General features: G+C 37.0%; 1 protein-coding gene across 3 annotated transcripts in view; it reads right to left on the minus strand.

The window, feature by feature from the left end:
- The window catches only part of LOC126470105 (glutamate receptor ionotropic, kainate 2-like), a 522,028-nt gene that overhangs the window by 324,818 nt on the left and 184,439 nt on the right, over positions 1-12,771 (minus strand). For all 3 annotated transcript variants that reach the window (XM_050097682.1, XM_050097680.1, XM_050097681.1), the window contains exon 3: positions 11,362-11,508. In XM_050097682.1, the coding sequence (XP_049953639.1) occupies positions 11,362-11,508 (147 nt within the window). The remainder of the gene's footprint in view (positions 1-11,361; positions 11,509-12,771) is intronic.

The raw sequence follows: 12,771 nt of genomic DNA on the forward strand, positions 1-12,771 counted from the left end.
GTCACATTCACCTTGACATAGTGGGCCCACTTCCACTCTCAGAGGGTTATAAATACTTGTTCACAGCAGTAGACACATGCACAAGATGGGCAGAGGCTATACCAGTGACAGATGTAGCAGCCGAGACAATAGCAAAGGCATTTATTGGACATTGTTTATCATTTTTTGGATGCCCCCTACATATTACAATGGATCAGGGTCAACAATTTAAGTCTAATCTGTTCAATGAACCGGCTAGACTGTGCGCATTCCAGCGTCATCCTATCACCCTGCAAGCAATGGGATAGTGGAAAGGTGGCAAAGAACCCAGATTTCTTGCTTATTGGGAATGGTAGCATTAACCAATAACACCTCCAGGACAGACCCAAACTTCCATACGTCATGGTACCCACAACCTTATGCTTGCACATTCCAAGATTCCCGCACAGGGAGAGAAATATTTTATCATCGCTTCAGTCTGTTGAGGCATGGGAACACCATTTATGGTTCCAATGTCTGTGTTTATACATGCATGCATGTCTGAAGAAATACACATTGTTCTAACAATTGGGTTGGTCCTGGAGGCATGCTCAGATAGCTGAAGTGGTTAAGGCAACTGATCGGAAGAAGCAGGAAATCCTTGTTCATGTCCCAGACTGGCACAGGTTTTCATTTGTCACAAACAGCTGATGTCAATCCACGTTCATGAAATGTGACTCCATTTTGTAGTATTTACCACAGCTGTAACTGTCAGAACAGCATCTATTTCTTCAGACATGCACACATCTTTGAAGTACATCATAACGGAATGCAAGTCTGAAGTACATTGTAATGTGAAAATATAGACACTGTATAAACACAGATATGTAACCATCAATGATGTTATATACATAAGTACAATGTGTGTGAGAAAAGTAATGAGACTGATTTCTTTACCATTCAAAGTAGTTCCCTTCAGCAACTATACACTGGTGGAGTTATTGTTCCTAGTCTTGGTAGCAGCACTGAAAGACTGAAACTAGGAGGGCCTTTAACATGTCATTCGCATTCTTTTGAATGTTTTTCAGAGCCCCAAAATGATGTACTTTTAAGACCTTTTCAATTTAAGGAAATCGAAAAAGTCACAGTTACTCAGAACAGGTGAATAGGGGGACTGAGGAACAACAGAAATGCCTTTTCAGGTCAAAAACTATGTGATGGAAGGCATCTGTGTGACATGGGCACTGTCATGATTCAGCATCCACCTGCCTGCCATATACGGTCTCACTTGATTCACCTTTTTCCTGTGCCTTTCAAGGACATCTTTGTAAAACACTAGGTTGGCAGTTTGTCCTGGAGGAACAAATTATTTGTGCATGATACCCCTGTGGTCATAAAAGCAAACCAGCATTATTTTGATCTTTGATTTTTCTGGTTGAGGTGATGTCTCAGTGTGCCACTCCTCACTTTGCTGCTTAATCAGGAGTTTACTCAGAAATCCAGGACTTTTCATTTGTGATCACATGACTGAACCATTCATGGTCATTGACAGTCCTCGCAAGAAGAGCAATGTTCACGTTTCTTCAGTTGTCCTTCTGCTCATCTGTGAGGTTTCTCGTCACCATTTTGGCACAGACCTTTCCCCTGTGCAAATATTTGGTCAAAATTTGATGTACAGTGAACAGGTCATTTATCATACTTGTTGTTAAATATCAAACTGATCTCACAAGAGCACACACTCATTTGACATTTTCATTGGTTTTCGAAGATGAAGATCTCCCTGAGTGAGGCTCATCTTCAGTGTGTTTTCAGCCTCACAAATATGATTTGTGCTACTGAAAACTTGTGCTCTTGATAAATAATGTTCTCCATATGCCTGTTTCAACTTTTCAAAGATTGTGCCTGTGGATTATCCATGTTTAACACAAAAGTTGATTGCATAACACTGTTCCAAATTCCACTGTTCCATTTTCGTAACACACACACAAAAAAACAGAACTTCACTCTCAAAAATCAAGTTATGACTGTATGGTGCTTAAACTCAGACTGAGCATCTGGAAGGCATGAATAGAGTCTACAGAAGTAGAACAACACAGCATTGCCAGATTGCTCGCAGTGTTGTCAGTCTCATTACTTTACTCACACAACTTGTATAAGTAAATAAATGTGTGAATTGCATGGATTTTGACATTTAGCTGATTTTGCATCCCCTTTTATGCTAGCACACCAAAGATGAGCACTGCAGCTTTAATAGCCTGTGTCGCACAAAAATTATGTGAAATGTCAGAGCACAACAGATGCACCTCTGCATAGAGCACTGATCCAATGACCATGTTTGATACATCTTTAACACTTATCTTTATACAGATTATTTTGCATTTGAATCTGTACTAAGCTAACTCGATATCACTGTATTTTTTACAACTGTAAACATGACTCCACAATCAGTGTACAGCCTATCTTTATGATATATATTCCAACTGGAATTTGGTTTCATCCATTCCCCTTATACTATGTGGGCATTGTTAATGTTTATAAGCAAGACTAGTTCTGGTATCTTTCCAGGAACAATCCTGCAGTGAACTAATTCTAGTGTATTAACATTTCCTTTCTCTTATCTAGCATGACAAACACCACTTTCTTTAATTAATGGTGATTGTGTTCTTTCCTGTCTGAGGGAATATATGTTATTGGACATTCTCATACCTAAAATAACTACATTTACAGAGATTAAAAGTTTAAATACTGCAGTGATTGTTTTTAAAGGGTACCATAGGTCATATAATTGATCAGTGGTAAGCAATCCTGTGCCACATGGATCCTACTTTCAAAAGTCAAGTTCATTATAATTTGATCAAAAATGTCTCAATATTAAAGTATTACTTAAACACTCATCAATTAAGATTAGTTGCAGGGAGAGTACACATGATCTAAACCTGCTTTATAAAGCTAATACCCTGTAGATTTTAAGGAAAAATACTGTCACATATTGCTATGTGATATGTATTCATTTCAGAGCCAGCATATTTCCCTGTTTTATGTTGGTGGTCCATTGGGTTGTGTGTGAGGAGAGAAAAGCTTCACATCAGGCTGGCATAGCAAACTGTGCTCCATTGTGGGTAGTCAATACTTCACATCAGGCTGAACACCTCACACCATTGCCTTTTATGTATTGGCAAGCAGTGCCAAGGTGGGCAGCAATTTCACACTAAACTTGAAACAAAATGGAGATATATGAGTACAATAATCTGGCTTCTCTGTGTGTGCTGCTTACCTCTGGGTGTCCCAGCATCTGTAGAAGCATTGGAGTGGTGCCTCTGTTTCCCCTCCAAAAATTTGATTCAGCCAATGAGTTTACATTGGTTCACATAGCAGAGGGTGCAGATGAAATGACAAATAGAAAATAACTCACATTTAATCCAGTACAAACTTCTTGAAGGTTAAATGTGCTTCATGTCTGCAGAAAGGGAAAGTTTGTGGCCTTTTTCTGATTTTTTAAAAATTTTTTGGCATTTCTCAGCGGTCACACTGGAAATAGTACACAGTCAGCCCATTCACCTATAATTTTTGAGAGACTGGAAGTTGGGCAGGAAGATGGAATATTATGGAAGTTAGGGATGAAGGTCTGAGTCACACAGTCAGAGGTCAACAGAGACATATGTGGCTGTTTTGCAGCACTCTGCTAACTTGGAGCAGAGATAATTTTTCATAAGAGCAATTCATAATCTGAGCAGTTTACTCCTCATATGTTTTGTATGTTGAGCCACCTTTCTCTCTAATGGCGAATAAACAATCAGAAAAATGAAGTTCAAAGCAAGCACATGTTTTTAACTTATAAGGTGCTCAGTACTTCTTTCTTGCTGCTCTTTCATGAATTTCTTGCTTGTTAAGTATTTTGGCTCACTGTAACCAACAATGATCGTGTGTGCTATGCTCAGGCTAAATTATGCAATTTAGAAACTGCTTCTATCTCTTCCTTCATCAGCTGTTTCGTTTTCTTCATATCATATAAATTTCCACAAGGTTGAAAAAATAAAACTTCCACTTAAGCTCACTACTCCATAACGGAGCATCTGATTATATATATCAACAGGTACAAAGATACATGAAGCTGCTGCTCAGCACTCATAAAATACATCAGTCTTCTACATTCAAAGAGTTTCTTCCATAAAATACTTCTTGCTGAATGTTTTCAGAGTAAATCATACAAACAGGAATAATGACAATAATTTGAAATTATAATTAATATTTTCTAGTTCAACTGGGAACACATCTACCGGTAGTGTCATTTTCGTATTTTAGTTCTATTTATGAAAAAAATATATGAGTAAATTGGGTTTTTATCTGCAATTTTGATTTTGTTGGGTTGGGTCATGAATTTAATATATCATATTCTACAATATGAGGGAGAGATAGGAGAACTGACCAGTTCCATTACAATGTGCAACTTAAGTTGCTGACTTAACTTCAATTTGAATTTGGGTTCTTTACTCTTACATCAGTGAGCCGTACAGATAATGATGTCTTGGTGCTACAGCCTCCATGCAGTCTTCTTTCCACAGTGTTCTTCCCACAGTGTTAGTCTTACCCATTTTGTTGACCTAATTTGAGGTTCAACTGGTTTTATTTCAATGTTAACCTTTACCTAATATTTGGATCATTTACAAGAAAATAATATTCTGCAAAAGGCAGATTATTTGTTATTAACAACTGCATCAATTAAAAGTAGCAATTCAAATTCAGTTAAAGGCAAATAAACCTTTGACTGATCTTCTTCAAATTTAGAGTAAATAAAGATTTTGTTAAAATCAGACTTGACTTCCATTACAAGTTCCTTAACTTGTCTCATAGCTCGCCTGGTTAGGTAACATAAAGATAAGCTGGTATACTATCAAGCTGTGCTTTGTTGTGTAGATATTGTCCTATGCATACAGTGGCCCTATCATGTGAGAGGACACTGCTGTTTCACTAGCAGGAGTAAAAGCAGCTTGACCACATATGCTCCACCATGTAGTCAGAGACTTTAGTTTAAGATGAACCCCCATAATATTGTTAATAACTATTTCACTTCATGGACCAATCAACCCATATTACAGATAACATGTCAACATCGCTATTAAGGTGTGTTTAAAAGGTATCTCAGTACCTCTTACCTACCTGATTAATAGCAGCATTAGAGAAAAATGTAAATTCTAAAAATGATTGTTGTGAAACCAGTGTATAAGAAGGACAATAAGAAGGATGTCCTTAACTGTAGATCAATATAATTAATTCCCACCTTTATTAAGATACTCAAAAGTATTATCATGTCTCAGCTAAGAGAATTTCTTTTATAGAGCACAAACTGCTTAGAGACTCTCAACATGGCTTCAGAAAAGAGCTAAGCACAACCACAGCAGTTACACAGTTTAGAATGAAGTTTACCGCCTGTTGGATGAGAGGATTTTTTCAGACCCTACAAAAGCTTTCGACATAGTAAACCACAGGTCAGTTCTAAAACAAACTGATGACATATCACATCAGGAATCCATCGCTGCATCTTCTAGCCACATACATATTGAATCATAACAAATCCACTAAACTGACGTACCCATTATGTGCTGCAATTATGAGCCTCCAATCCGCCAGTGAAACAATAATAGATTATGTACCTTAGAGCTCAATTCTTGGTCCCTTTCTCTTTCTTGTATATAAAGGGTGAACATTAATAAAACCAACAAACTGCAGGGATGTGTTCCTCTAAGGAAATTGAGGAAAAAAGATCCAATGAACATGTGTCTCAAATGCACCATTGCCATGGTAGATGCTGCTAACAAATTGAAGTTTCTCTGACCATATGCCATGTGTTCCTTGTCTTTTGCAGGCTGTGAGATTCACACAGCATACTGTAAGTAGCAGAATTGTCCAGCATTCATGTCAGGAAGAAGCCAAGTTGGTGTTTGTGTATGGCCAAGCACATGGAAATGGTTGTGATGCAGGACAGCTATACAAAAACAAGTACCCTTGCAGACGCCAACCATGTCACACAACATTTCAAGTGCTTTTTGGATGTTTGTGTGATCATGGGACCTTTCAGACAGACAAATATGCATGGAGGCAGCAGACTGTGTGTACACCCAATTTGGATGCCAGGTTCTGCCTCTCTACTGTTTCCCTCTGCCTGGCTGCACACAAACACTATTTCAGCATGTTCCTTACATGAATACCAGACCATTCTGCTGCTTACAGTATGCTGTATTGATCATACAACCTGCATCACACAAGGAACACACAGCATGCGATCAGAGGAACTTCCATTCATCAGCGCCATTTACTTTGGCAACGATGCATTTCAACCTTATTTTGTGGTTGGGAATGTGAGGAGTGGGAATCCATTTCTACTAGTGGAGTCACAGAAGTAATGAAATACAGTACTTAAGTGGTCAGATACTCAAGCTGAATGTGTGAAATCTCAATTACTGGTATGTAAAACTGGCAGTTCTCGGCACACCAATGCAAATAAAGTAATGTAAAATCTCAACAACAGAATTTGGCAGCTGACAATTCTGGGGTTTCTACAATGATGAACATTTGCAGTGGACAAAACAAATTAATTTTGTTTGTGAAAAAGTCAGTAGTGGTTCATGTCTCCTTGGGATAGGTCACAGAGGATCATGTCATGAAGTGTTTGTGCAGCACAAATACCTAACAGCATAATTCTTTACACACATTTAAATTAGTACATTTCTTATGAGTCAACCTGTGGAAGTTATCAAATGTAGTGATGTACTGGTTCACAATAACAGGACAAAATGTAACATTTCTGGAAAGGAACAACATTAAAAATGACAAATCAAAGTCTGTATATCAGTGATCTAATTTTATTTAAGTAACTACCAAATTCTCTACGAATGATTTTAACACAAAATTAAAATCTTTTTTGGTAGATAAATGTTCATATTCATTCAACGAATTTTAAGGTACTGCTTGTGATGTGAATCAGTAGTTTATCAGCTACAAAATAATAAATGTATAAAATAGATACAAGAGGTTACAGTTGTAGCATGTAACATATTTTGTAAGTATAATTGTCATCATGCTGTTATTTCTGATGTTTGCAAGAGGGAGAACTGTGCTGGAACAATGAAAAGAAAATGTAAATAAATAAAAAATAAATAAATAATCTTAAATCTGAGATACTTTATGGTTGAACTGTTCAACAATATAGCTATATTGAACAGAGATAAAAATATGAAACAAAAATCTGCCAAAACTGGTAGCCATCAATACAGAAAAGCATGGCAGATCTGAACTTTGTTTACTGGGATTTGATAGTATCTGATCAGAAGATAAGTGGTGAAAACCTGGAGTATATAACAGTATTTAAATATGAGGTGCTGAAAAGTAATGTTTCCAAATTTTTTATGAGAAAAATCGTAAAGCATTTTAAATAAACAAATGTTGTTCACATTCTACATCTTTATTATTCATGTCTACATATTTAATTCTCAATACAGTCACCTCGGTGACAAACACATTTCTCCCAACCCGAGACCAGTTTGTTGGTACCATCACTGTACAATGTTTGACTTTATTGACAGAGCCACAGCCTCACCTTTGCTTGTACTGCTTCATCACTATCAAAGTATAGTGCTCAAAGGCATTCTTTAACTTTTGGAAACAGGTGAAAATTAGACAGGTGCCAAGTTGAGACTGTATGGAAAATGATTGACAACACTAAACCCAAGGCATCAGATTGTTGCAGATGTCATAGCACTTGGAAGTGGCCTAGCCTTGTCATGCTGAAGGAGACAATCTCTTCAAATTTGAAACTCGATTACAGCATACTGTTTCTCACATGCCAGCATAGCTATGTAACACACCATCATGTTACATGCTGCAATTTGGAGCCATCTAGTGGCAGAGGCCTGCAAATATGTAGACATGAAGAATAAAACTGTAGAATATTAAAAACATTTGTTTTGTTGAAAAAGCTTTAAGAGTTTTACATTAAAAATTCAGAGGAATTACTTTTTAGCATTCCCTCGTGTTTATGGATAATAGTAGGAAGCAACATGAAATGTGGCAAACATGTAAAATCTATCACAGATACGATTAATGAAAAATTTCAGATTCATTAGAAGTATTTCGGAAAGTGTAATGTATATGCAAGAAAATTAAGTGCAGCACATTTTTGCAACTTATTCTAGATTCGGCCTACTGCTCCACAGTGCTGGACTTCTTATTATGTAGTCATTACAATGGACATTGAATGAATTCAGACAGGCAAGGTTAAGACCATAACAGGTCAGTATTGCCCATGTGAAAATGTAACAGGGATGTTTCATTGACTGAAATGGATATCTTTGAAAGAAAGATGATGTTTTTCTGGTGAAATATTGTTGGAAAAATATAGAGAATTAGTATTTAAGCAAGAATATGTGACAGTTTTGCCACTACCATCAAGTAACTCTCATAAGGCCAGTGAGAATAAGATACCGAGATCTGGGCCTATGCTTGCTCCTATGAGACTACTTTGGCCTTCAAGGGGAGAAAAGTTATTGATTTTCATTGCCTACAAATGCATCCAAATGCACACACAATACCTATTCTAAATCATAGGTGGCAGCACTAGCAAGCACCTGAGATATTTGAAATGCTTCCACAAGCAGCCACAAGAGTACAGTACTAACTTTTTCAAACAAAAGGAAGAGAGATGAACTACCACAAGCATTTGCTTTTATGCTCTGAAGGTAAGATTATTTGTTATCAATCTTGACCTGGTTAGACTGTGAGCTGGTCTGTGCCAAAATTTGGCCTACTTTGTGTTGAGCCAAAGTAGCCCCTGGTAAATCAGCAGTAGGTTCAACTTAGCTTAGCAGGACTATTTTTTTAGTTTTTTTTTTTTTTGCAGTTAAATAAATGGTTCACTTATGTAAAAGACAAACTGGGATGAGAAGTTATGCCAGTTATATAGAAGAAGATGTAGAAAAGTGTTTAGAAGAAATTAGGTCACGCCAAAACAGGCAGATAGTTGCTTCAAACCTCTATGAAATTCCTAAAAGCAGGGTCATCCAACAGCATTTAGCCCTGAAGAAGATAAAATGTTTGTAAATCATATAGTTAAAATGGCAAAATTTGGCCTCCCAGTTGCTCACACAGATCTTAGATTTGCAATTAAAGGTTATTTAGAGAAGAAAGATGTTGTTTCAAGTGCTTCATAGATAATCTGCCTGGCTATGAACTTATTAAATCATTCCTTAAAAGGAAAAATAAACTAATCACACAATTTTCTAGTAGCAGTTGACAAGAAAGAAATGAGTGGAAAATGCCAACTGAGAAAAAGGAGACACACGAAATTAAATGTCTCTCAAGGGAAGAGTGTATGTCTGATAGACTTGAAAGATTCATCTGTATCTTCAAGTATCACCACTTCTGTCTCCAAGTGATGATAGTTCTGTTCCCAAAAGGAAGGCCCAGGAAAATAATACAAACGTTTGAGTCCACAGACTCAGAAACTGATGTTGACAACTTGAGTATTCAAGATTCATCATCAAAGTTGGAATTCTCTGAAGATGAGCTCAGTGAGCAGCAAGAGCCTATGGCTGTGGGACTACTTCAGAATCAGGAGCCATCCACCAATCTGAATGTAGGTGATTTTGTAACTGTTACGTGAAACAAACAGGAATTCCCTTGAGTAATCACAAGGATGGACTCAGTGCAAGGCCCCACTATAGACTGTACTGAGAAATCTAAAAAAATGCTGGAAATGACGTAATGGCACACCTCTGACCGTCCATTGTAAGAAAAGTATCTCAACTGAAACTACTTTTGAAGATGTCATATTTTCAAGTGACAGAGTTAGAGAGCATTCCTGTTCTTTTGTTTAAGTATTTTCATTCATTTTACTAACTTTTATGAATATTGTCTGTTGTATACACAGTAAACTGTGTCCGTCTTTGTTTGAATTTCTTCAGTTTAGTGTGTTCTTATAAATAAACATAAATATCTAAAATCAGGGCTATGTTTTGCTGTTGAGTCATCATAATTCCTTATTATCATAGGTATCTTTAGCCCAAAATAATTAAAACAGCAATTACTTGGAAAAAAAGTTTCTGGGAGAATATAGCCCCAGTTTTGTAGAACACTGGTCAACATTTTGAAAAGGTAAAATCTTGAACCCAAAAGTCCTGCAACAGCCCCTACCATGGTGTAAGTTCTGAGTAGAGATCTATTAACTAGAAAAGTACGTATGTGAACTTGTTCTACATCTACATAGATACTCCGCAAGCCACCCAATGGTGTGTGGCAGAGTCATTTCCTTTCCTGTTCTACTTGCAAATAGTGCAAGGGAAAAATGAATGTCTATATGTCCCCATATGAGCCCTAATTTCTCATATCTTATCTTCATGGTCCTTACGTGCTACTGTTTTGGTTGCAGTAGAATCATTCAGCAGTCAACTTAAAATGCCAGTTCTCTAAATTTTCTCAACATTGTTTCTCGAAAAGAAAGTCTCCTTCCCTCCAGGGATTCCCTTTTGAGTTCCCAAAGTATCTCCATAATACTTACAAGTTCTTCAAACTTACTGGTAAAAAAATGTAGGAGCCCACCTCTGAATTACTTCAATGTCTTCCTTCAATCTGACCTGGTATGGATCCCAAACTCTCGAGCAGTACTCAAGAACAGGTCACACCAGCATCCTATATGTGATGTCCTTCACAGATGAACCACTCTTTCCCAAAATTCACTCAATAAAGCGAAATTGACCATTCACCATCCTTACCACAGTTCTCACATTTTCATTCCATCTCATATTCCTTTGCAACATTACACCCAGATATTTAAATGACTTGACTATGTCAATCAGGAAATTAGTAATACTGCATCCAAACATCACAGAATCTTTCAAATAATTAAGAATTAAAAATAAAACTATAAATAATTGTGCTGAAGTAGCCCCAGTTGATGATAAGGAAGTTTGGGAAACATAGCAAATATCTAAAATTGATACAAAGTGCTCTCTAGCACGATACAATAACTTGCAAGGTACGTATGTAGCTGCTGAACAAAATTTACTGCTTGGTGGCATTTGTAGTCACAACAAGATACATTTGTGCCTTTGTGCATGAAGATTGTGAAATCCCACAGGGGATTAACTACGTTTATTACTCTGCAGAATTCTTAATTCATTTTAATAGAATATCTCCAGATGGATAGTGTTACAGTTATATTTATTCTAATTTTAGTTTTTCTTGTATTCCAGTTACTTGTTGAGAACTTCCTTATAATATTTTCCTGAATTAGGATTAACTTCCCAACATGTAATGCAGAACAAGAAAATACAGCAATGTTAGTCAGTTTAAAGTCATACATATTAATTCACATTTTAATTGATATAGCAAATGTTTCCTGAAGTGACTAACCTGCTGCATCTACTTGAAGAACATCATGTTCTTCTACATATTGTACATAAGGTTTCAGCTCATAAACATGTTGCTTGCTGTTAATGTGTTCAACAGCTAACTGGAAGGTTTGTTCTTGTTGACTTTCCTGCCCATGAAACAGAGCACCTGGAAGATAATTAATGTTTCTTTGAGATTGCAAGTAGTACATTTAAATAACAAACACAAACACACAAACAAATGCACACAAGTGCATGCCCACAATGTACATAATGTGCTATTGAACCAATAATCAACTGTATAACTATCAAAACTTTACCCTTGAGGTATTTCCATCATTGAGTAAAATGGAAATGTCGTGTGGCTAGGGCCTCCCGTCGGGTAGACCATTCGCCTGGTGCAGGTCTTTCGATTTGACGCCACTTCGGCGACCTGCGCGTCGATGGGGATGAAATGATGATGATTAGGACAACACAACACCCAGTCCCTGAGCGGAGAAAATCTCCGACCCAGCCGGGAATCGAACCCGGGCAAGTGTAGAAAGATAAAAGATACTTATCAATCTAGGATGGACTCAGTAAAGGATGAAAATTGGTAATATATTTGCTGGGTACTGGAGTGAGCAAATTACAATTAAAAGTAATAAACTGTGATTGTCAATACAGTTAAAATGGAAAACAAAATGGAGATATTGTCTTCTACTAATACATGCAGAAATCAATAGAAGAGACTGCTTTCCTGGTATATGTACCTGGACTGGGAAACAATTGAGAAGGATCATTAGAGTGTGTGAAGTTAATGTCACTATCATCAGAGATTGAGACTATCTCTTTTGGATTATGATGGGGAAGGTACGAATTTGAAAAGGAGAGAAGATTGAATATAAGATAGGCTGTATTTCATTGACATTTTATCATTTTGTATATAACAGCTTTCATCACATAAAGCTTGCATATATGAAGACCAAGATGGCGCCGATAGGAAAGTGTAGTGACGCTTCTCTCTCGCTAAAAAGGCAAAAAATGAACAGTTCTTCATGTAGAGAATGTAAAAAGCGTGTGATGAAGGGTATTCTGTGTATCAAATGCAACTTCTGGTTACACGAAAAGTGTGCGAAAGTAAATCTAAAGTTCGTTAGCGATGATTTTCCATGGACATGTCACGGTTGTTTACGTGACGAAACGGCCGATCTTGTAAGTGCAGTTGATACAAAAAACGAAATTATAAAGTTACTATGAAGTGACGTTGAGGCATTAAAAACCGAACTTTCGACCATCAAGAAAGAAAACGATACATTAATACAAGAAAAGAAGTCCTGTGTGTGTAAAAGCCATCAAACGGAAAAGCAAGAAGATCGCAAAAATACAAGTGACCGATCGAATTTTAAAAACAACATTTCAAGTGTTCCCGTTGATGTCTCGGTAAACTCAG

Source organism: Schistocerca serialis, chromosome 3 (assembly GCF_023864345.2).
Source record: "Schistocerca serialis cubense isolate TAMUIC-IGC-003099 chromosome 3, iqSchSeri2.2, whole genome shotgun sequence".
NCBI classification, from domain to species: Eukaryota; Metazoa; Arthropoda; class Insecta; order Orthoptera; family Acrididae; genus Schistocerca; species Schistocerca serialis.